The sequence below is a fragment of the Thunnus maccoyii genome, chromosome 24 (genome assembly GCF_910596095.1).
Source record: "Thunnus maccoyii chromosome 24, fThuMac1.1, whole genome shotgun sequence".
NCBI lineage: Eukaryota > Metazoa > Chordata > Actinopteri > Scombriformes > Scombridae > Thunnus > Thunnus maccoyii.
This window is the reverse complement of record NC_056556.1, coordinates 15,919,221-15,945,187: the sequence shown is the minus strand read 5'-3', so window position 1 is coordinate 15,945,187 and position 25,967 is coordinate 15,919,221. Positions and strand designations below refer to the sequence as shown.

General features: G+C 40.9%; 1 protein-coding gene across 8 annotated transcripts in view; it reads right to left on the bottom strand.

The window, feature by feature from the left end:
* Window positions 1–25,967, bottom strand: part of nid2a (nidogen 2a (osteonidogen)) — a 48,948-nt gene that overhangs the window by 14,238 nt on the left and 8,743 nt on the right. For 7 of the 8 annotated variants that reach the window (XM_042405021.1, XM_042405020.1, XM_042405026.1 and 4 more), the window contains 17 exons: window positions 25,389–25,583; window positions 24,824–24,934; window positions 15,299–15,400; window positions 15,028–15,167; window positions 14,332–14,461; window positions 13,881–14,222; window positions 13,189–13,300; window positions 11,328–11,367; window positions 11,020–11,129; window positions 10,751–10,884; window positions 10,502–10,613; window positions 9,776–9,976; window positions 9,455–9,685; window positions 3,403–3,549; window positions 2,263–2,391; window positions 567–692; window positions 7–143 (listed from right to left, as the gene is read on the bottom strand). In XM_042405021.1, coding sequence (XP_042260955.1) covers window positions 7–143; window positions 567–692; window positions 2,263–2,391; window positions 3,403–3,549; window positions 9,455–9,685; window positions 9,776–9,976; window positions 10,502–10,613; window positions 10,751–10,884; window positions 11,020–11,129; window positions 11,328–11,367; window positions 13,189–13,300; window positions 13,881–14,222; window positions 14,332–14,461; window positions 15,028–15,167; window positions 15,299–15,400; window positions 24,824–24,934; window positions 25,389–25,583 — 2,499 coding nt within the window. The remainder of the gene's footprint in view (window positions 1–6; window positions 144–566; window positions 693–2,262; window positions 2,392–3,402; window positions 3,550–9,454; window positions 9,686–9,775; window positions 9,977–10,501; window positions 10,614–10,750; window positions 10,885–11,019; window positions 11,130–11,327; window positions 11,368–13,188; window positions 13,301–13,880; window positions 14,223–14,331; window positions 14,462–15,027; window positions 15,168–15,298; window positions 15,401–24,823; window positions 24,935–25,388; window positions 25,584–25,967) is intronic. The other variant, XM_042405023.1, reaches the window with a different exon arrangement.

The window sequence follows — 25,967 nt, the reverse complement described above, 5'->3', positions numbered from 1 at the left end:
GCCCACCTGCAGCGGTCGGTACCGTCCGTCAGAGTCGCACTGTGGGATGAAGGCTCCAAGACTTGGTCGTCCACCGTGCTCTACTCCACTTTGCAGACTGTCTCTGTGCTGCTCACACTGACTCTTTGGTCGACTTGTCTGTCCTGTAGACAAATACAAACGAAAAAGTATATATTATTGTTGTTTTTTCTTTCCACCCATATCTTTGTATTTAGTCCACTTTAGATATGTATTCCTGTTTATACTGCATACTTAACTTTTTTTTGTCACGTGTTAACTACTAATATGGTTTTCATCTGAGAACCCATGTTGCAAATATCATTCCAAATATGGCATTTGTATAAAGTTTAGAGAGACACTTTCAGTATCTACATAGTTAAACTTCTATTTAAGAAATGAATGTAACTGGCAAACAGTAATGATCCCTAACTGTATAAAATATTATCAAAGTAGGATTATGGTAGTTACAACCCCAAGACATATATTTCTGTGTTCTTAGAATATATTAGAGTCATATTGCAATGTTTGTCCCTGTCATGCATCACTATAATGGTGATTTCACCGACCTTCCTGTTGGAAGCAGTAGAAACCATCCCCATAAAACCCAAGCTGGCACTGACACTGGAAGGATCCCAGTCCATTGATACATCTGGCATTGATGTGACATGGAGAGGAGCTGCACTCATCTACATCTAAGAAAACAAGACAAGAGAAATAAATCACAAATGTAGAAACATATCCTGAAATTGAAAATTGGAAACAAATATAAATATATGGCGATATGTGAAATGATATCTGGCTGTTGGCTGTAAATAATTCACTTCAGTGCTATCAATATTTGGTTTGTGGTTTTGGATAATTTCAAGGTTTTACGTTATGTTAGCTGTAAAGAAAGAAGGTGGGGAGGGTTTTAGGGAAGTTCATCAAAGGTTCACACTGATAGGTGAAAGGAGGACACACACACACATACATAGGACTTCTCTCCTACACACATTCCAAAACACACATTGTGCCGTTACTCTATTTGTCTCTCACTTTCACCCCCTCTTCTTGTCTAATCTCACCCTCTCTTTCTCACATTAGTGCTCTCATTCCACCTCGCATTCTCACATTTGTCACCCATCCTCCCCTCTCGCTGTGTTCCCTAGGTCTTGCAGCTGTGCGTTACTGTTGTGGAAGAAATGTTATGCCTGTGCTCGGACAAATATGTGGGTCTCTTCCAAATATTCGGTTCATTTTGGAACGTGCAGGACTACATGCTCCAAAAAACCCCTTTAGTGCAACTGACAACCAACCCATTCAAGACGAAATGTGACGATGATGAAGATGGGAGCATGACATGGTTTCTGCCATAGTAAAAAAGTATATGTTTACAGAGACCTTATTTTGAAAAGCATCACATATATGAGAATTACAGTACGATGCAAGCAGACTTGATTGAGCAGAAAGCTGCGTGTTTAGTGGTTTTAGTTGACATATTTCTGTAGTCAAGCCAGTATCTTTAGTGGCTTTGGTAAATAACTTTGTTGACATAGATTATCAGTTAAATGATGGAGTGCCATGGAGCTCAGTGCAATATGAGAGACCACTACATCTGGCGTGTCATTAATTTTAGAAAATAATTAACAGGTGTTGAAACATGTGTTGAAACGATTTCAACACACACAAGTACAGATGGGGGCTGGGTTATCCTGCTCAGGGGGATTAAATAATTGTCTTACTTGGAATGAATAAAGCAACTGTGATTACAACAAAATATCAGCCCGGTAGAGATGTTTTTTGGGGTGAATTTTTAGCCACGTGAGAGGCATGGCTCTACTGACAGCAATGTCAGCACTTTGTTCCAGACTGAAATATCTCAACAACTATTGGATGGATTGCTATGGAATTCTGTACAGACATCTGTGGTGTCCAGATGATGAAGCCTAATGGCTCTGCTGATCCCCTGACTTTTTCTCTAGTGCCACCATGAGGTTGACATTTGTGGTTTTTAGTGGAATGGCGAATGACAAATTTGACTTCACTTTTCATCTAGCTCCTTCATCAAAAATTTCATTTGTCCAGTTGGCTACTTTGTTTCATGACTTAATACCTGCACAACAAATGACATTCCCATCAGTCTCAGCTGTACTACATTAGCATGCGCGTGTACTCAGCTAAGATAGTGAATATGATGAACTATCTTTGAGCTAAATGTTAACAGTGAGCAGAGGGCTCAAACCCATGTCATGTGTGCACAGTCTCGTCTTTAGTACTACTCACCAACACAGGTACGCCCATCAAAACCAAACTCGTAGCCACTCTGGCACTGGCAGCGATGGCTACCAGGCAGGTTCACGCACTGAGAATGAGCACCACATGTGCCCAAGCCCTCAGCACACTCATCTATGTCTGCAGTAAGAGAAAGAGAGAGATAGTGAGACAGTGTTTCTATAAACTTATAAACCTGTAAAGCAGGAATCCCTGATCTAACATGTAGCATGTTGCATGCATGTATGAGAGTATAAAAGCTGTAATTATGGGTAATTACTGATGCTTTTAGTACATATACATTGTATATGTACCTGCATGTTTGTGTTGTAACCCCACACTGCATTCTTAAATGTATGGTGCAGTACACGGGACAGAACCACACACGGATTATGTGACCAAAGAGAGAAACTGAGGCCCAGTCATGGGAACTGAGCCCGAGCCTGGGGCTTTCCTAGTGTTGTCAGCAGGAGAGACAGACACGCTGCTGGGCTAATGACAGGCCACGCACCAGCTTAAAGCCCAGGAAGCCCCCTGTTAACTAGAGAATTAACCTGAAGGAGGAGGGTGAAGCAGGGTGGGACAAGGAAGAGAAGAGAAGAGAGAAGAGAAGAGAAGAGAAGAGAAGAGAAGAGAAGAGAAGAGAAGAGAAGAGAAGAGAAGAGAAGAGAAGAGAAGAGAAGAGAAGAGAAGAGAAGAGAAGAGAAGAGAAGAGAAGAGAAGAGAAGAGAAGAGAAGAGAAGAGAAGAGAAGAGAAGAGAAGAGAAGAGAAGAGAAGAGAAGAGAAGAGAAGAGAAGAGAAGAGAAGAGAAGAGAAGAGAGATGATTCCTTCCATCCAGCCTGTACTTGACCCCTGTTCGCTAGATGGACATGTGTTGATGAAACACAGACACACTGCCTTGAACTGTCTTTAACTCTGTCTGCATGTGCGTTTGTGTGTGAGTGAGAGAGAGAGAGATACATCATTAGACTAAGCAAAACAAAGGGGACTACCATAAAGCACTCTGTTATGTACATAGACTGTCACAATGCTGGACAGCGTATCTGGAAAGACTTTTCTAACAGTTCGATGTATACGCACATGCATGCCCATATAAAGTGTAACCAGCTGTGATAAAGACAGAAATAGAGACACAGAGAGACAAAGATACCATAACAGTTGCGTCCATCTCCTCTATAACCAGTGGCACACTGGCAGTTGAAGGCCTGGCCCTCCAGTGGGATACACTGGGCCGTGGTGTCGCAGTCGTGGTTTCCAGCGTAGCAGGGGTTCACCAGCTCCGGCCCTACTGGCTCGACTACAGAGAGGAGGAGAAAGATTAAATGACATGAGGGAGGAGTATGGTACACGGTATGGGTTTCCATATTTAATCTATATAACTTTTTTGTAACGTTCTTTGTAAACTGTAATTTGTTAGAACTGGTCCTGAAAGTGATCACTTTTGGAGCAATGTAAGGACACCTCAGTGAAGAGGATTTAGTACCACGGATAAAGGTTTAAAAAAAAAAAAAAACAACAACAGATTAAAAACAAACCATACAAGCAGAAAAAAGAAACACTGTAGTATTTGTCTTCATAACCACAGAAACTTCTCATTAAAAAAAAAGACACATGACAAGAAAAATGTACTCCACAACTGCACAGACTCAAAATGTCCCGAATTAAGATGAATTGAGCTCTGGATTATTCAACATTAAAAGTACATGATTACAAGACAGCATAACCAAACACACATGTAAAAATCACCCCAGACAAATTCCCATAGGATGGTTTCCTCTTAGGAAGTGGCTCCCTTCATGTTCTCAATATTCAACATATGGATAAGGTTAGACACACATATACAAGAGAGACAGAGAGGGGGTGATACACAGACAGAGGGATGAGTGAGCGGATGTGTGTTGGTGGTTTTCCTCATACCACTGCATGGTGCAGACACATGAGACTATTTCAAAAAAACAATTCTCAGACTCATTTCTGGCAAATTAAAGAGAAAAACAGCATAGTAAAGCAAAGCACTGGGAATGATTACAAAAGAATGTGAGAGACTTAAAATATGTTAATGACTGACTAACGCACAGCACTTCTCTACCTCAATTTACTGTCTGCTGAAATGCTGTTTATGAGTATTGGTTTTTAATTTCACTTCAATGTGCAAGTGCTTTTCTAAGCATGGTTTAAATAATGCTCTAAATATGTCAAATTATTATTGGTTTTAAGGGAAAGTTATAGTTTCATATCATTCCAAATGTGTTTACTTTAGATTCAAGGAATATATTTATATAACATTAAATTATTAATAAAAAAAATACTGCACTTCTGATTGATAACTTTGTTGTCACATTGTTTAAATATTTTTCCAAAAAACATAACATTTTTCATTTTTCTTATCATGTGAGTTTCATTGGAGAACCTATGCAGCGCCATCTAAATATTATTCCAAATATGGCACACTTTCAGTGTCTGCATAACTTCTATTTAAGGAAAAAGTTAGAGGCTAACATTTGGTCATAATGTCTACATATGGTCAGTTATCCACAAGAATAGGTGTGATGTGAACCCTCAAAAAAAGAAAAAAAAGAAAACTACACATCAATAATATCTGTTTTTAATGATGTTTAAAGTGTTTTAGGATGGACTTTTTCTTTACCATCAGGGGTATCTTCCCACAAACAACATACACACTTACACCTAAACAAAATCAAACACACAGAAATTGGGCACAGCTTGCTTCCATCTCCTGAGGCCAGAGACCAATTTTGGCTCATTATCAAAGACAGAGAGAGAGAGAGACAGAGAGAGAGAGAGACGCTTCAAAGTCCCAAATGTGGCCGGGAAGAAGGGGAGATGAGAGGGTGAGATACTCATGGATGGGAGAAAAGACTGAGAGATAATTAGAGAGAGCGAGAGAGCGAGAGAGAGAGAGAGAAGGCGAGTGGGAGACAGGGGTGGAGAACACACACACACCATCAAAGCGATGAATGCAGTTTCCCACCTGTTGCTTTTTATAAAGCCCCTCCATGCACACACACACACTGGGTTTACAGGGGTATAGCTATAACGCTAACAAGATGGCTAAGGTGTACTGACTACCCGTAAAATCCAACGACCCACCCTTAGTGCAACACAACATTATCTATCTATCCTCACTTACTTTTACTAACACAATGAAATGGCCTGAAATTTAAGAGAACATGGTGTTTAAAGCAATGAAAGCAGCGTGTTAGCAGAGTTAGCTTGTTAGCAGGAGTGTGGGTCTTTCAATTTGAGAGCGTGATTTATTGATTTCACGTTCCAATTTTGTAATTCCACACCTGGCGCTGACAGGGTTATTGCACAAAACATCCAAGTGCAGAGCAGAAATCTGAGAGCAGATGTTTCACGAGCGGACAGAAGAAGCATGAGTGTGAGGAGAAGGACTCAAGCTGGAGCAGGAGATCTGTGTTAACAAAAATATATCTGATATCTGAGAGCGAATCCAAGCGCAAGCAAGGGCTTTTTGAATGCAAGGGTTTGAGGGAAAGAATTACAAAATCTGAAATCAATAAATTATGCTCTCAAATTGAAAGACCAAAGTGAACAAAGACAGGAAAAAAGCCCCATAGCGGGCGTTCAGGCAAAATATGATCCAGAATGTCCAGTTTGATAGGTAGTTTTGATAGATTCATGAGTTTAAAGCACTGCACAGCGCTTAAAAGGAGCACCCCACGAGACAGATGTGCGCATTTAACAGGCAGGGAAGGTTGAATGAAAGATGCTATTGAGTTGCATTGTGGGAAACGTAGGATCCAGCCTTGTGCTAGGAGCTAAAAGTCAGGATCTCTCAATTTTGACCATTCTTCTTAAAAAAAAAAAAAAAAGTCCACCAGCTTTGGGGCATACAGGTAACCAAATGGTTAAGGTGCATACCACATACCTTCCACCATTGTTTCATTTCATACCACACTCTCCCCTCATTACCTGTCTACTTCTCCACTATCAACTATCCTATAAAAAATTTACTTTTACTTTATTTCAGATCTAGCACTGAATCTGAAGCACTGAGTTAGTTAAACTGAAACAAATGAGGGCAGGGTTGTACTGCTGTCACTGTAAGAAAAAGGATTGGATGTAACTTTAATCATCCCCATGTGGGAATGAGGTGACTGCAGCAGCAGATAACAGCATAAAGCAAACAACACATACTCAAAATCTGGTAAATGTGTTCCCTCTTTCTCCGTGTCTCTCTTTTTCTCTATCAGTTCAATGATTCTCATGACATCACGGAGCAGCTATTCTGCCCAGCAACCCCCCCGCTAGAAAATCTGTCATTGGCTAGGATATTATTTCCCAGAAAGTGTAAGACCCTTGAACACACACACACACACACACACACACACACACACACACACACACACACACACACACACAACTTAACCCATGTTTACAAAACCCCTGATCCCCGAAAGCTCTTCCAGCTGTGTTCTGGCTGTACCAGTGTGTGTGCGTGCGTGCGTGTGTGTGTCCGTGTGCATGTGCATGTGCGAGATGCTTCATCATAACGTTTTTAGTCAATGTGTTGACGTCTAAATGACAGAAACTTGGTCTGGATTCAAAAACTGGAAGAAAAAAAAAAAATCCGACTCAATCCTCAAACTCTTTCTTTCCTCTCCATCTCCTGAGGTCTTCTGTCAATTTTCAATTCAATTTAAAGGGGCTTTATTGGCATGAAGGTTTCAAGAACAATGTTGCCAAAGCACCAATGTACAATTTATCCAAATATTTGGACAGGACACAGGTACTATCTGGTTTTCATCAGATACACTGGGTAAAGAAAGCATGACCACTGCGTGTTGACAGAAAAAGAACACGACACAAGTGCATGCTGCATATCTATACACATTTCCATATTTGTATAAACTTTCTTTATTTCTGCTGGTATCTGGCGAGAAGATGAGTGCAGACAATGTATGAGAAGATAAAAATGAAGCAAAAGGAGGAGATGGAAAAGAAAAGTGAGAGAAACCTTGCATGTAATAAAATATAATTAAAAAGAAAGCTGTGTTACTGGCTCAGCTACCCACTGACTGGGATCCAAGAGAACCTCTGGCTGACACTGGCTGAAGCTCTGGATTTACCACTCACACGGGTGCAGTAAAGACTTTACAACCATGAAAACATAAATGAAAAAGGATGTATTTAAAATACCTGTCAGCCACACACACACACACACACACACACACACACACACACTTGCAAGTAGAGATACAGCATGTCATGTATTAGTGGTGATTGGGTGTAAATAAGTTGTAATTGTTTCTAGAAAGCACTTATAGTTGCATTTACTGCAGCTGTATCATAAATCTACATCTATGTATATAATAATTGTTAAAGGAGCAGTGTGTAGGATTTAGTGGCATCTAGTGGTGAGGTTGTAGATTGCAACCAACTGAATGCCCCTCCCCCTCCCTTGCAAGGTGAACTATGGTGGCTGCGAAACTCATGAAAAACGTGAAAGGCACTATGTAGAGCCAGTGTTTGGTTTGTCCGTTCTGGGCTACTGTAGAAACATGGCAGTGAAACATGGCAGCCTCCGTAGAAGAGGACCTGCTCCTTATGTAGATATAACTGGCTCATTCTGGTAACGAAAACACAATGATTCTTATATTCAGGTGATTACACACTAATTGAAATGAACTTATAAATATTATATTCCATTTCCGCCAAGTCCGTTCCACTAGACGCCACTGAATTCTACACACTGCACCTTTAATCTTTGTGTTATAAAAGACAAACTGAATTTCATATAACACACACTTGAACACTTGGTAGATTTAGGGAACACACACGATTTGCGATCTAATGCCACAGAACCAAACCAATCTGGTCAAAATACAAAGTTCAGTTGTGGTTGTGGTTGTGGTTTTGATTTCTGGTGCCACCAAGAACTTTCCAAATACAAAACCCAACACTGAGGTGCAGATTGGTATAATGGTATTAGAACTCGATGTGGGGATTCTTCTCTCCAAATTCCTTTTATCTGTTTATTTTTCCTCATGCTAAAGTCTCACTGAAAATGACTGCTTGACCAGCTCATTTTACAGGACAATGTCAACACTTTGAGTAATAAATGACAATCATCTGTATGAGCGAACCAAACTTGTGCAAATTTACTCGAATATTCAAACACAGCTGGTTACAATGATCCATAAAGTGGTGTGTCTGCGGCTTTTGGTAGACAGTCAACCCAGAGGTAATACAGACATTTTAACATTGTTTTCTATGCTTTCAATAAATAATTAGCCCCCAGCATGCAGCATGTGTGTTTGAAGCTGAGCTCTGTCCAACTCTGCGCCGTGGTTTGGCTGAGGTTTATGTAGCAGCATTGCAACAATTACTAGGTGGTCTGGTCTGGTTGTTAGTTGGGGCTCTGGAGGAGAAAACCTCACGTTTTCGACGCCTCCAGTGCGTTCGCCCACTCGAGATTGACAGTGATGGTCTGGAATGGATTTAGGCTGTCACTCACTTACCCTGCTCTCGATATAATGGGCCGCTGTTGGCCTTTTTTTAAAGCAGGACATCAGCCAGTCAGTGTCGTCCACCTGATCCCAGGTAATTTGTATATTGTCTAACCCTCACACAAGATTGCATTCATGTTTTAATGATATTGTATATTTCAGATCTGTGACCGGTTTGTTATTTGAGTTTCAAGGATGTTGAATACACTCACATTTCAATATTTTAGCATTTCTCAAATTAGTTCTGAAATGTGGTGCAAATTGTTGTTCTGAAGCAGTACACTATATTCTAGACTGTTTTTCTTTACTGTCGTTTTTTTCTTTCGATGTAATATGACTGTGTCTGTCTCTTGTGCATGTTTTTAATGACAGCTGGCTTAAAACAGATTGTCATTTGGGAACAATTAAGGTTTTTGTCTTCCATCACAGTTTTACTGTCCTGAGGGTGTAAAGCTTCTGAAACAACATTCAGATCATTTGAGAAGACTACACATTACAATTAAAATCCCATTTAAATGCTACTAATTATTCTGGATGGATGATAACATTAAATACTTCCCCAGAATCCTATTCAGGCAAGGAGATTAAGATCGTAGTATTGATCAGTTCCACAGTAAATATCATTTCCACTGACTGGAACACATCTGGTTTGTAATAAAAGCCAAACATCTGCAGGCGATGTGTCCAACTAACCCCGGTTTGACTCACCTCCGACTGGGCTGATCTTGTTGGTGATGGCGTATCTCAGGATCCGCTCCTCTTTAACATACACCACAAATGCTCTCTCCATGGTGATCTGCAGTGTCTCCACGGCGGCGGCGCGGTTGTCGTGCCGACAGTCGCGGTAGGTGATGTTCTGCTTCAGCTGGAAGGAGAAGGACTCGGACCCTCGCTCGGCTGAAACAACTGAAAACTCTCTCACGGAGGTGGAGGTGACAACTGTAAAAAGAGACAGGGAGAGGTTTTAGGTAAGCGGGACGATCAAATGTCAGGTATCTACAAATTGTCTCTTGTGGTTGTTATGGTTACCGGATGGGTAGTACTGGTAGGTTTCCTTAAAGGGATCCATGGTAACTTCGGCTCCAGGGGGTATGAAAGGCACGTTGCCGTTGACCTCAGTATCCACGGTGAGGTGGTTGTGTTCGTCGAGGCCACGGCCCGTCTGGATGATTGACAGACGCTGGTTGCTGGGGTAAAAGATCACCTCTGCACGACGAGTGAACTCTGCGCCTGGAAACAGAATTATTCAACTGATCAAACCATCAATCAATCAATACTTCTTTTGTTTGTGTATTTATAGATTATTTTCATATTGCAGACAGACCAACTGTAAAGCAGTTGCATATCATAAAAAAGGAAATGTCTGCAATCCTTACATTTGCACAGAACACACACACACACACACACACAGCTGCTTCCTATTACAGAGGGGAGGTGGAAGCTTGATATCACATCACATCCCTGGAGACAATACAGCTGGCTGGGAGACCAATCACACACACACATACACAAGATGTCCTCACCATAGAGGAGTTCCCCCATCTCGCTACAGATGTGCTCATGAGTCAAGATGTACAAGGCAACACATGAACCAAACACAGACACACACACACTTGTTTCCATCACTTCAGAGGACATTACATTGACTTACATTCATTTCCTGAAGACTTACCTTAACCCTAACCATTACCACTACTTGTCTAACCCTAACCCTGCCCTTGAGGAATATCTGGTACACACACGCACACTTTTTACCTGTGATTTTGAATCCTGCTTGGCTATTGGGCAGCTCCAGAGCAAACAGCCATCCAAACAGCTCTCCTATTGGTGCGACCGGCATCAGAGCCCAGCCCAGTGGCTCAGGTACCTGACCAATCACATCAAATCAGAGATGAACAATGCAAGATAAGTCATATAAAAAATTAAAATTCATATAATTAATTCATATAAAAAGTTGGTTTTTATAGACATGCACGTTGAAATGTTTATTTTTCAGACTCCTACCTCGCTGATGGCAGTGTACGCTCTCCCGTCTCCCACCACGATGTAGGCGTGGAGATCGATGTTGTTCAGGTCCACTGGAGTTGATCCTACAGTCAGTGTACCGCTCATCTTACCGCTAACACGCTGGGGGGCACCTGGAGACCAGCACAGGGGTTACACAAGAAACCACTTCAGTGCTTTATGATGAATTTTAGCGTTTGAAGAAAAGTGTTTTACTGGAGTTAAAAATCTGACAAGAATAAGATGTGAGTTCAGGGTAGTGCTCTAACCCTCAGGTAGACAGTGGTGTCCATTTCCATAAAAGCCAGGCTTGCAGTGACAGCAGAAGCCTGTGGCATAGTCAGAGCAAAATGCATTCTGGGAGCACTGCTGCTGGAATCTGCAAAGAGAAAATTTGGACTGAATTAGTCCACTTTTAGAACTAATTTAACAGTTTTTCCTCTAATTCAAGTGGAAGATTCACAGACAATATTAAAAATTCTTCCTTTTTTAGAAAGTAAAAAAGGTTCAGCCCCCCTCCTCCCATCCCAATAATTTTCATACAGTCCCTAATCGAGTCATGCTAGTCTTCACATACCTGGCACATGTTTCCTTGTTCTCTGTCGTGTACTGAATCACTGAGAGAGAGAGAGGAAATCAGAGGATATCTTTATTATTATGCATCACAAATGCAATACAATAAATGCAGCTGCAATCACAATGTTAATAGGACAAAACACAAAGATGTATATAGAGACCAGTGTTGTCATTTGCAATGGTCACAGGTTCTTGATTTTATATGATTTTCATGGCTTTTAACTTCTGTCTTCCCTCAAATAAAAGTTCAGTTTAATTGGAAAGAAGAAATGGAAAAATGTCAGAGAGAAAGTATTAACTGTTTCTTTAAAAGGATAAATGGACAGAAAGAAACACATCAAGATGCCACTTGGAGAGAAACCAGCTGTTGCAATCCTGCATCCCACACCCACGCATACAAATTACTGTTGCTTCATGTAAAATGTTTCAACTCACATTTCAGAGGCTTAAACTCTAAAAAAAAAAAAAGAATCAAATAAACTGATAAAGTAACATTCGGTGACATGTACAATATATGTAGTTCATAGAAGCTTTTACATGTGCTGTGCTCCAAACTCTTAAAATATCCTCTGACACACAGGAAGTGATGCGCTCTGTTGATAATTTATTTATAATAAACAGAGAAAGAACTGGCCAGTCAGGATGGAAAGAGCCAGTCACCATTGCTGAACAGACAAAATGTGAATTACACGTTTGTCTCTCACAACATTCCTCAAACCGCTCAAACTATGAGGTCTCAAAAGCAATATCATTTTTAGAAAATGAAGCAATTCATGTAAATGCAAAGCCAAAACATTGAAAACTGGATATGTTGCTACAACTCCTCAAGGGTTACCGATCCTGATTCCAGTCGTTTTTATTAGACTCAAAACACCACATGGAACTTGCACGAGTATCGAGTGAGTGCTTTGCTCTCTCCAGTTTCTCTCCTTGTATCTCTCTCGATTTCTCTTTTTGGCAAATAGCTGATCTGGGATCAAATTGTAGCATTCTATCATCCTACAGGGCCATCGCACACTTTCTCTCTCTCTCTCTCTCTCTCTCTCTCTCTCTCACACACACACACAGATGAACACAGGATGTCAGTATATTTTCTCAACAACTGCACACACACACACAGGGGAGAAGTTGCTGTGCTTTTACACACGCGCATAAACACACACACGTGTCAATGCTGTGGTGGGAAAATCACATAGCAATATCATTATGTGTTTTTGTCATTAATATTAAACCCATGACAGCATTGAAACATGTAGCTGTGTATATTGGAAAATTAAGCTTTTTCTTCATTTTTGATATTTTGACATTTTGGATATGCACATATGACCAAAAGTCATTTTATTAGTATATCAAGTCTTAAAAAGCTTGTTTTCCCAAAAACAAGCAAAGATTATTAATTGATGTAACAAATAAACATGTGTCAAAGAAATTAGAAAATGTTTTAATACTGAGAGAGACTTGCTAAACTAAAAATATGGGCATTTCTAAAAATGATTGACAAATATTTGAGTATTCTAATAAAAAATAAAAAAAGGTATTTCATCACTCTAAGTTGAACTAAATGACCTAGTAAGATGAACATTTTCCACACACACAGACTTTCTGACCCTTATGTAACTAGGCAAGCTGACTGAGAGCACATTCTAATTTACAGCAAAAACCTGTGGGAGTAGTTGCAGGGGAGGGAGAGCTGGACACACACACACCTGGGAGCTGCCCAGCACAACGGCAGTATTGTACTGCCAGCTGCTGAGCGGCTCTGCTGCAGAGGGCGAGGTAGTGTTACCCTCCGGTTTCTCTCAGCGGCCGCTCCTTTCATAAGTTTAGAAGACAACTACATATATAAAAGGTTTGTCTCTTACCTCCTGTTTCGAAATCAACGTCGTCTTCATCCACGCTGACCACGTGACCTCCGGGGGAGAGAGGTGGTTCATTTCTGTGAGGGGGGTAGACATCCACCACCTCCAGAGGAACCTACAGAGGGAGATACAGGGCGCTATGTTTAGCTTCAAATATGTTTTTCCTGTTGTTATTGAGAGCCAAGCCAAGATTTTTTAACTGTTTCCAGATGCTATAAACCAGAGAGCTATGACTGGCGTATACCTTAAATATTGTATACAGTATGTCGGGTATTTGCCGGCGTTTTGTTGACAGCACCATACTGACTCCAAACAGCGTTCCATTATAACCGCAGAATTTACAAAAAGCCACTACAATTTCAAATTATTATTACAGAACTCTAACAGTCCTGACAGCACTGCCAGTTTAAATTCCACTTTTTTTCTGTTACCACTGCAGTAAATGAAGCTTTCAGAGAATCTGAACATATTGCCACACGGTGCTGCTCTCTCCAGGAGTAGTCTCATGAACTAATGTCATACAACACAAAAAGACGGTCTTGTAGGTTTGAAATGTTTGCAGTTTAGCCGTTGTTTCAAAAATTAAACAGCAACACAAATACCAGTAAAAACCTGATTCTGGCCCAGTAATATACAGTTGTCTTAAGCCAATAGGATTGCTTGCCTAGCATTTAATTTGCAGGGAAACATTTTACCTGTGGTTGCTGTTCCTGGGGCTGCTGAGCACCTCCCGCTGGGACGTTCTCTTGAGGATTAAGAGGAGCATACTGCCTCCCTGCTGGCTCGAAACTGTACCTGGGTTCAGAGGTCAGCGGTACATCTTCACTGCCGTATGATACCTGACGAGCAGAATCCTCTGAAGGAGAAGAAGGAGTGTCAGGGCTTCCTGGTTGAGGGGACTCAGAGAAGTCACTACCAGCAGGGGCTGGATGGAATTCAGGGTCCCCACCTGTCAGAGGATAATCATCTTCCTCCTCTTGGTTATCATGGTCAAAGCCATTGTCTGGATACTCATCGTACTCAGGGGTGGTGGTGTCCTGGGAGCAGAAACCAAGGAGGAGTTAGAGGAGTTTTCCTGCACGTCGTATCACTAAAACAACTCTTGACTGTGAATGAAATTTGAATTGGACAGAAAAACAACATTACCAGGGAGATGCCATATTCTCCAGGTGGAGTAGCAAGGAGGCCCCCAGTGGATGCGGGAACAATATTGTCGAAAGAGTAACGATTCCCAGTGTGGAAGAGCCATACGCCTGGAATTCCAGTATTACCAACCCTAGAGAGGAGCAAACCAGTCAGTGTATGCTCATAGTCCAGAGTGTGTTCCAAACTCACAGGGTTATGTCGTTATACATGTTATTAATTACACCTGTGCTTGCACTGCTGAGATGAAAGTCTGGTTGGTAAAAGGTCAATTACTTTCAGGTGTAAAACAAATTCTGGCAGTCATACAGGAGGCAATTAGCTCTAAGCCAACAGTGAATGAATGACTTTTTTTGGACTTGTACCAGATTTGATTTTGTGTTTAGATACTGTCAGTTTGTCAGATAGCAAACCATACTATCTTGTTAAGTATGACTGTAAACACATTTATTTACCAAAGTATATAATTTGTTTGTTTGAAGAGCTAATTAGTTTTCTGCGCCACATACTTAACCTCACCTTAGACACAAATTACATCATCAAAAACTGAACTTTAACTTACACAAAAACATTTTATTAGTTATTTAGTTTTTCTTCTGGCTATGTTGCTAGCCACTATTTGCACACGGCTAATTCTCAGATTAAGTACAGAGTTGTCAGATGTGGTTTTTAGGATATTTGAGAAAGTGCTTTACTTACTGGTAGAGATTTTTAACACTCTGTTCATCGCTGGTAACGCTGTAGTGAGGTCCTTGTTTTCGGTTAAAGAACATATACACGATTTCTCCTCTGCTGAAACCAACTCTAGCAGGAAGCTCTATCTCAACATTATAAGACTCCTAGAAAGCAGAAAACACATATATAAATATAAGAATAGCAACTTTTTTTTTTCTAGACTTACAGTAACATTATATTTCTGCCGAGTAAGTAGCATATAAAACAACCGAGGCCTTGTTTCTAACCAGTTTACCTTGGGTCTTGTCCCAAAGAAGTTCAGGCCATCCTGAGGGTAGAGAAAGAGAACGTAGGAGTCGGTTTCATCATAACCAATTACTGCCTGGAAAGTATTGACCTAAAGAGAAGAGAGGAGAAACAGTGTCAGTCTGAACCAGACAAAAAAAACTGTGATAAAAATAAAATGTAACCGCTAGCAAGGCTGTTTCACATGCAGTAAGCGTGCATGCAATAAACCCATTAGTCTGTCCTCACGTTAATATATTCGAAGAAGTATATGGCGAGAGGAAATTGAGGTTTTAAAAGTCTGTTTTTTTATTTGATAGATTTTAGAGCATAAGATGTCATCACCAGATGCTCTAAGTATGTTCTGAGGATACTGATTGAAAAGAAATGTGCCCTTCTTGGACTGGTATGACCAGTAGCTTACGGTGGCTAATGTTAGCAACCTTTAGATAGATATTGCTGTGTAACTGGCATTACTGAGTCAGTTTGCAAGCTTTCTCAACTTGTTCTACTGCTATTCTAAGTTTCTGTGTACCACAGCTTAACATTTAAATAGGTTTACCGCAGAATTGAGTACACTTATACAGTGCACCATTCACCCACTCACACACACTCATACACCAATTGTGGCAGAGATGAGACGCCAGCCTGACCATCAGGAGCAATTTAGGGGTCACAGCATTGAATCATCAACAGTGTAATACACCGCTCTACCTCCTAAGTAAAAACGTAAAGCAAAAAGTAAACAGCTCAGCATGTAATGTGTTGTTTCCTGCATGTGGTTCCATTTCCTTCGCTTAATCAACTGACTGAAGTACCACTATCCTGTAATTACCACTTATAGCCACATTGGCCACTGTTCAACCAAACTTACAAAGTCTTAAAAGTCTCATCTTCTCAAATACATAGAGTTGTTTTTCTCTGTCCCTGATGTTAGAAAGCTTAGCAGCTTTCTTGTATTCAAATACTGTTATATAATGACTTTCAGTGCCTCTAATGTCAGAGGGATGAGGTCACCACCTGTGAGTGGAGCTCAACCAGAGTCAAATTATTTTAACACTCACTCTTCATATTTAAACTTCACACTTCTCCTCGCACCTCCTCTCTCCTCACCCCCTGTATCTCCTCCCCTTCCTCTCTCATCTCTCTCTCTGCTGGGATTCGTGTTTAGACTTCTCACCCTTCACACCCTCCCCTTCTTCCTACCACCATTTATTGACATACTGACCTCAATCTGGGTTTCCAAACGCGCAAAATATGATGAATTAAAATAGGAAAGATGAATAGCTCTTTTCTGGAACCATTTACGTTGAACTGATGACTCAGGAAACCTTTTCTACTCCATCTTTTCTAAACAGAAATGAAGTATGTGGAGGCGTCTGGCCCACTCTGCCTCCCAAACCGCAGTTGAAAAAACACAGATTTAGTGAATGAAGGGAAGGCTGTGAGTGATCCCATGTTGTTTTCCTTTGGGACAGAATCTGATTATCTGTACATACACACATACACATACACACACACACACACACCTCGCTCTCTCAACCCCCAGCCCAGATGTTGATCTCCACAGCTGTCTTCCTGTGTGTCTGGACATCTTTCATGATGATGTTACAACATGCAAACCAGACATTGTTACGGTGTGAGACATGGGGTGCGCACACATACACACACACACACACACAAGCACAGATGTCCCTCCACCTATGTTCATCTCATGTGAATGTATGTATGTGTGTGTGTGTGTTCCTAATTGTTTACATCGACATCTTTAAACTATCTTCTTGTTTGTGGGCGTGGAGGACTTTGTAGCCTGCGGGCTCTATGTAATTGGTGAGGAGGGGGTCTTTCTTTTTTCTTTCTTTCTTTCTTTCTTTCTGTCTTCAGGAAAGGAGGAGACGAAGCCGGGAAGAACAAGAAGGAATCTGCTTTTGCTTTGTTTTTAATACCCCTTCGAAATGTCTTTTCTCCTGCTATCCCTGCTAAAGGAAGAGGAGAGGGAAGAGAGAAGAGGAGAAGCAAAAGGAGGAGAGGATAGAGGGAGAGAGGAATAGACAGATGGAGAGATGAAAGGATGTGGGGGGTTGGCGGAGCTAGGAGAGAGGCCCTAGGTCTGGTTTACAATGGGAGAAAAATAGAGAGACAGATAAAAAAGTTTCTATCCATTAAAGGAATAGTTCTACATTTTAGGAGATGCAATTCTTTGTTTTCTCAGCTAACCTGCTGCTGGCTCTAGATTCATATTTACCCACAAATATGAGAATGGGTTATTATGTAACTCTCAGCAAGAAAGTGATAACCATTTCCCAAAATGTCAAACTATGTCTTTAAGGTGTCTCCTCTATCTGTGTGGTCATTTGCTGTGTGTGTGTCTGTGTGTTCGCGAAGTAGTGTTGGTGTACTTTACAGACTCACAGCTGGAAGACAACAAATTGCAGCCAACGCACATCAAAGACTTTCAGACAGTGTGTAGCTCAGTATGTATGTGTGTGCTTTGACAATCCCCCCCCCCCCCCCTACCACCACCACCCACCCACACACACACACACACACACACACACACACAACCCTCAACCTCCCCACAGGCATTTTGTCACACCTTTTTTTTTTTTTTTTTTTTTTTAAAGGAGTGTCCTCACACACACTGACCAGACACAGACATTAATCGTCTCCGGGAACGACAAATGTTTGTTAGGGAGTAATATTAGTCTGCTGCACAGTGGGGAGGTTTGAGAGTCTGAAAATAAACAGGAAGAAAACACATTTCTGATGTGCTGGATATTCTGTATAAAGGCGCTCTTTTTTGTTGAGTTTTGTGTCTGTTTTACAAGCCCCCTGGTTGGCCTGTTAGGACGTGTGTGATTACTATTCTAAAGTCTCAGCCCGTTAAAGCTCAGTTCTGTCCCCTCTCTGCGACCACCTGTGCGTTAACGCAGCACAATTCCCTATTCAGCTGCTCTCTTTTACGTATTCTTCTGTATATGGAACGTTTTACATATTCTTTACTTCCTGTATACCAGGGAGTCTTTCCCAAGCTGCTGCGCTGAGATGCTGATCAAATCGTTATTTAATCTATAAAGTTGTTTGACATAAATACTTATAGACTTCTTAAATGTGTCAGTATGGTCAGACGGCGGTGCGAGTCGGATGGTCGAACAGCTTCAGTAACACCTCCACTAACACCTTTGCAACATCAGAATTGAGAAACCAACAATCCGACATCTACCACCACTTCTCAAAGCCGCTGCCCCAGTGTGTGACTTCTCTTTTCATTTTTTACACAACCAATAATGTCACTTTTCTTGTGTACAATCAAGTGTGACAATATGAATGCCTTCCAGGAAAGACTGTGCGCCATTATCCTCGTACTTAAACAAACATCATACATCTCTTTGACATCAGGCTTTTGTGTGGTCATTCGAAACAGCTATAAACGTTTTTGTCTTGAAGTAGTTTGTTTCAAGTGTACCCCAGCCTTAACTCTACTACGAAGCAACCCCCAACCTTTATTGTCAATGCTTATATGACTGTTTTGCAAAGCCTCAGTTTTTTTTTTTTTTTTGGGGGGGGGGGGGGGGGGGGGGGTTATGCTAACCTGACATGGAGCATGACTGTATACATTTTACTGGCTTAAAGGGAAACTGGTATTTTTCAATCTGAACCCTATTTTCCCATCTCTTTGTGTCTAAGTTACTAATGGCGACAATTTTTGAAATTGGTCTAGTATTGAGCGAAAATGCTTCAGCCTGCAGCTGTGAAACAGGCTGTAATGTAATCTGATGGGGCAATAACACCCCATCAATGTACATCCACTAAAAGTGCTTGATTTTGGAAAGGACCATACAGAGAAATAAAATGTTTTCCTGTACCTTTCGCTCGATCTGGCCTGTTTGTTATTATGTCTAACCAAGTCTCACTGAAAGACATGTCTCATTTTGAGTGTGAGGAGGAGTTTGTTGTTGTTGTGTTGGAGTACAGAAAGCATAGCTTAGCATTATCTAAAAGATTTTCAAAGTGATGGTTGAATATTTAGCTGATTTTGATAATAACTAAACTTTTGTGAGATTTCAGATCAAGACTTCTCCTTTAGCGAGACTTGGTTAGACACAACGACACAACAGACCGGATCAAGCGTAAGGTAAAGAACAATGTTTTGTTAATCTTTATGGTCCTTTCCATAATGTTGTCAGACACTTATAATAAAAATCCGAGCCTGTCAGTGGCAAAAACAAGCACTTTTAGTGTTACATTGACGTACACTGACGGATGCAATTGCCCTAGCGGATTACATTACAGCACATCTCTCAGCTGCTGGCTGAAGTGCTCTCACTCAATACTGGACCAATTTTAAAAATTATTGTCCACATTAGTCACTCAGACATAAAAAGATGGGAAAATAGGGTCCAGTTTGAAAAATACCCAAGTTTCCCTTTAATGTAGACATACTGTAATACACACTATTCAGGAAATACATATATATGGTGGAAATATAAGTTGGTCTATAGACTTTATGGTCAACAATTAATATTTTTACAGTAAACTCATAAGGAATCTATTAAAGGTCTTTTCTTTTTCCAACTTTTGCAGCTACCTTTGTGTACCCTACAGCAGCTGTAAACATGTATCAGATGTGGAATAAATTCTGAGAAAATTGCTCAGAAAGCTGTTTAGCCAAAGACTTTTATTTCTAAACAGTCACACATTAGCACCTGTGGAACCAGATTATTCATTCAAGTTCCCTGCATTGTTTACTTTAGTTTTTAACATATTTTAGTCTTGTTTGGTCTTGTTAAGTATTTGTTTATTTATTAGTCCAGTTTACTCCTCCATAAAGAAGTTTAGTCTACTTTGCCATACATAACTTCAGCTGAAGATAATTTAATTGACTTCTCATGTCATCTGCGTTTTGTATAAAAGACTCAACATACTATAACAAATGTTCTGAATCATGTTATGATTATCTAAAGCTGGATCCCACTCTGGGCAGTCTGGGACATCCCGAGGAAGAAAGAGACATGCGGAGGGGGAGACACACAGAAAGAGGGATGTCAGAGTGAATGTGCTACACTTGTTTGTTGGTTGCTGGTTTTTCAGTTCGTTGGCCGCAGCACAGCTGCAAACAAGCAGAGAGAGACAGAGAGCAGCTGCAGTCCAGTTGCCAGTCTCACCAGAGTGCTACAAACGGAACTGCCTACAGCGTGGGAACTGGCACACACACACGCACACACACACACACACACACAATCACACACACACACACAGGCTTGTGGCCAGGAACAGTCAGTATTTTGCTGTTGTCATATGAAAACCTCTGGTCCAGTTTTTTTAACTTTCCTGTTATAACTTCAGCTGCACTCAAATGGATCCCCTGCTCTTCTAAGGTTTGAGGAAATTGTACAACTTCAGGGCTTATGAAACCATTTTGATCAACTTAACAGCATATGGTGGGTAAAACCATAGCTGCTTTTCTTAGATCCTGAAGGGTTTGTGAACATGAATATCTTTTCCGCAACAAACCAGAAATTAAAAAACCATGACTGTACTAGTAATTAGTAAAGCCATCAGGATCCCAAGTCTCAGTTTTGTGCCAAGTTAACTTCATGTGTACTCCAAGTCTCATAAAATCATCTTCATTTTAGTGGCTATTATGCAGCTGTATATCTATATGGCACACCCTTTTGTTTCTGGTTGAGGTGTAGACTATCAGCTCAATGGTCCCATGTCATCAGGAAGGATTCACATATTATGAAAGCTGAAGTTCAATAAGAGTCTGCTTTGAACTAGGATGAACATATTTCAAGGGATGCCCCCTGTGTCACTGCAAGGGAGCCCCCAGAAACAACAAATAACACTAATAGAAACAATGGTTCCTATTGTGCTACGGAAAAAAGAGAGAAGAGTAGAAAAGAGACAAAAAGAAAAGAGGCCAGAGGAAGAGAAGTTAAAAAATATAATGAAAGGCAAGGGCCAAATCCAACAGAGGAGTCCATTTATTCATTAATTCAGCCTCATCTGACCTTGTCCAGCAAATCACAGTGGACACGTGACATACTGTTCATCCTACACGTTCCTTTTCACACATGTAGCTTTGAAGAGAGCCTGAGCACAAAACAGACAAACTGGTGTACTGTGGTCATATGTGAAATCCCATTCTGAGGCCAAATCCACAACAGTAACTGTCTCTGTAATATAGTGTATATTGTAAGGCATGGCACTCTTGTTGAAGGTTAGATAAGAGAGTTAGATGACAGAGCCAAGCTAGCTGTTTCTCCATGTTTCCAGTATTTATGCTAAGCTAAGCGAATCGGCTGCCGGCTGTAGCTTCATATTTAGTGTTCAGAGTCTGTAATACTGAACATGCTGGTTTCTACAGTTCGATTAGCATCAGATTATTACTCCAGAGTCCTCAAAGCCATTGTGTTCCACAAAAACAAATGCTGCTTAAACAGAATAGTTTTGGAAAATTCACTTTTTGCTTTCTTGACAAGAATTAGATGAGAAAATTGATACCACTCTCCTGTCTGTATGTTAAATACAAAACTAGAGCTAGCAGCTGATTAGCTTTGTTTAGCATAAAGACGTTCCAGCACGTAACTCCCCATAAAACCACAAATTGTAGTTTTTTACATTTCGGCTTTTGTATGGGTTAAACAAACAAGATATAACATGCTAGTTTGAAGGCGTTGGTAGTTGGAATTTTTAACTTTGGAGTGAGCTGTTGCTCTGTGTCCAGTCCTCATGCTAAGCTTAGCTAAGCTTTGCTGTGTATAGTGTCATATTTAGAGTCATTGTTGAACTCTCAGAGAGAAAGCGAATGAGTTTACTTCCCAAAATGTCCAAAAAAGAAGTGTGTGAACATAAACAACCTCCGTGCAAAGCCAGAAACTGGAAAATTAAGATTTTAATCTCGTGATAGTATCAGCTATTAACTGAAGGCATACAACTTTTAAATATGCAACTAGTACAGAATGCAAGAGGCTCATGCAGCATTCTGCAGGTAGGAAGTTGATTTCTACTACTTAAAATAATGACATTCGTGGGAGTGGAAGATAAACTGTGTAACAGTGTTCACCAAAATGACAGGTTTCCTCGTGTTATTACTAACAAGCTGCTCAAAGTAAAGCCTGATCAAAACATCTTAAAACATCAACATACAGAAGGCCAGAGTCTCTCTGCAAATGGCTCTGGTCATTAGCAGATTGAGCTCCATGGTGGTAGATACAACAGAGTTTGTGTTTTAGGTTTAAAGTGAAGCAATTACTTTCCAATTATGATAATACCCACTTAAATTTCTTGAAAACACAACCCCACTTATTTAGGGTGTTAACCGTCTCTGCTTTTTCTCCACTGCTCTTCCCATCTCTATATCCGACCCCCAAACACCACAAATTCTGTCCCCTCCCCCCAAACGCTACCCCCCTCCCGCCCCCCTCTAATACACATCCTGACAAACACACACACCTCAAGTTAATCAGTTCACACACATACCACTCTACCCCCAGCGCACCCCACCCAGCACCTCTGGCTAATCACTTCAAAGGAAGATGCTATCAGTCCAAAGAGAGACCCACTGAAACAAGTCCAAGCCGAGACCCAGGCTGCTCCAATCTAACAAGCCAGACCCCTTAAATAACGAAACAAATCCCCTCTTAGTACATGTAAAAATGTTTTAAAAACAAAGAAGTGGGCACCAGGCTCTAATCAACATTTTGTCGATAGTGGACAGAGATTTGGAAACCTAACATAATTCAGATATTTGAGGCTTAGAAAAGATGTAATCGCAGTTCTGTCCAATTGGCAGCAGTGCAATCAAAATCAGCTGTGGGTATTGAGAAATGCTGTAACAGGTTTAATGTTGCGTATCCCCACTCAACTATTTGAATGTTTAGCTTTCGATCAATCAGGAAGAATAAAGGAAAGCCTAAATGAAACCAGACCATGAGAGGAACAAGGACAAACACAGATGAGAGGGAGGAAGAGACTGAGATCCCCTGGGGTTTTTCCTTAAATCTCCCACTCCCCACTTCATCCCTCCATCTCATATGATACAAACAAGGAACAACAAAGCACTGTCTGATTGATAAGTTCAGTAAGTCCAGCTTTACTTGGCAATTTCCCAAAGTTTAACTCAAACAAACCTTCTACCGCTCCGCTAGATGACCCTGTATTTTTAAGGTTTTCTGAGAGAACTCCTAGGAAACTGTTGGGAAGCAGTTGTAGATTATCTTCTGTGGCTCTCCAAAGTTTGAGAAAAATAACCCTGGTGATGTCATAGTGATGTCAGCAGGGTTATCTCAGCATAGGGTTTGAGACATACATTGTCAACCGGAAGCCTGGAAGTGTGGGGTTTGAAAGAAGTGGCCATTTAGCAGGCAGGAAGGCTATGACATAAGACACAATTGAGATGCATTGTGGGAAATGTAGTAACCAGTGTTTTGGAGCTCCACTCATAATAGGGACTAAAAGTCAGGATGTTTCGGCGTCTTCAATTTTCTTTTTTAATCTGTCTCTTGTGAGTTCCCCAACTTTATGGGAGAGCAATACTAAATTTCTGGAGCTCCCCTTTAATTATTTCCAGTTAGTTACTTGTCAAACCTAAAGACTTGTTCAGTGCATTGCAGGTAGCTGAACATGCAAAAATGTTAAATTTGTCTACAGGAAGGCGTGCAACTCAACAAATATGGAGAGTTTCTAATAATAAATGAATAGTGAATAGATGTCTGGGTTGGGTTTACGTGGAGCTTCTTTTTCAAGAAAATTACTGTTTTACCAATAATTAGTGCCATAGCACACACTTCTTTCTAGGTAACTTCCTGGGAAATTAGCACTACATTCATATTGAGCTAAGACACAGACACTCAGCATTTGCATTTTCCCAAGTTTTGTTGTCTACCCCTAACCCTAACAAAGAGGATGTTGAAAATCTAGCTTTGTTGTCTTTGCACTTGGCTCCTCTTCTTCCAAAATTATGTTCAATCTATAAAAGCCAAAATTTGTGAAAAAAGCAATAAATTAGTGAGGAACTGTGAATGATCACCATGGTGAAATTGGGTTGTTGGAGAAGAGTACTTTGATGGTAAACCAAATTATTAACTGGTAACTGGCTGACAAACAAGGGGAGGAAGTAATGTCCAACAGAGCTTGACAGCATGAGTGGTCAAGGCATGTTTGTGTCTACCTGTGTGTGAACTGAAGGAGGGGGATAACGAGTCAGAAGGGGGGTGGGGGGTGGGGGCACTTTGATGACCCTGAAAGATGACCTATGACCCCTTAAAAAGGTTAAGAGGCAGATTAGGAGGGGAACGGGGATTACAAATAGACCCCCCTCCCCAGGCTGATTACAAGTGATGCACAACCTCCAGGAATTTGGGATTGTGTGTCTCCCAAGAATCAAAACTTACTGAGAGATACGCAATGTCAATGTTTCCTCAAGAGACAAAAACAAATTCTGATAACATGCATGAATTATTGCATGTTTTCATAATTCTGACAAGGCCTCCAGCCCACATTCATCCATCCACACCTCCATCCATCTTACCTTGTTTGAACGTCCAGTGGTTCGTTCCTCATATGCCGCAACGTTCTCCCATGTTGCCACCACAGCATGCGTGGGTGTGAATTTTGCATCAGGGAACCCTCGATGTACTTCCTGGGTGAGTAGATGAATGGATGAATGCATGAATGAGGGAGGGACAGAAGGAGAAAAATAAAAAAGGAAGGAAGGAGAGTGTGCAATGGATTGAACTAATGGATGAAAAAAGGAAGAATCCAGATCTGTAGTTAAGTACAGTGGAACATGTATTTATCTTGACACGTAATTTCAGCCTTTTTTCTATCTTGTTGTAAGACAAGGAAAGTGTGTAAAACAGTGAATTTGAGTGACCTTTAACTCAACTGTCAGAATTCTTCTCGTTTTCAAAAAAATACAGTTTTAAGAGATACTTAGTTATTAGTTTCTTAAATATGACATATTTGTTGCAGTTTCATCACCATGTTTAGACCTATTATGGTAGAAATACCCCTTTTTCTTTACAGAAGTGATTACAAAGTGTCACATTTTTCCTCTTTCAATCTTGATTTTACATTTCACTGGACAGACAGACCTGGGCGACTTTGTTGAGTACACTGGGTATTTCGGTCACCCGGTAGTAAATCTGTCCTCGTTGTCCTTTCTCGTCGCTGGTGTCAATGTCAGCCAGGAACGGGGCCACCACGGGGAAATCTGTGGGGAAGCCATCGTCAACGTATTGTTTTTCCATCAGCAGTTCCTGGGTTGATATGATACCGTTGGTGGCCACCTAAAGAGAGTGAAATCACAAATTAATAATGAGCCCAGCTGCTTAATGATGGCTACCCCTGGTGTGCCTTCAGACCGCCTTGGACCCCTGAATACTTCAAAACCCATCATAAATACCTGCAATCCTCTAGGAAATACCCAAACACCATCATGAACCCATGGAACCTTCTAATGAACCCGTATCCCTTCATAAACCGCTGGAACCTCCTTGGGCACTGTTGGAACCCCCTCATGGACCCCAGGAACCACATAATGAACCCCTAGATTCCCCTCATAAACCACAGGAACCTCCTCAAGGACCTCTGGGGCTCCAACAAAGATCCCCGGGCCTGTTCGCTGATTATACTTTAGAAACATTCAAACCACATTCAATTGTCACTGACTT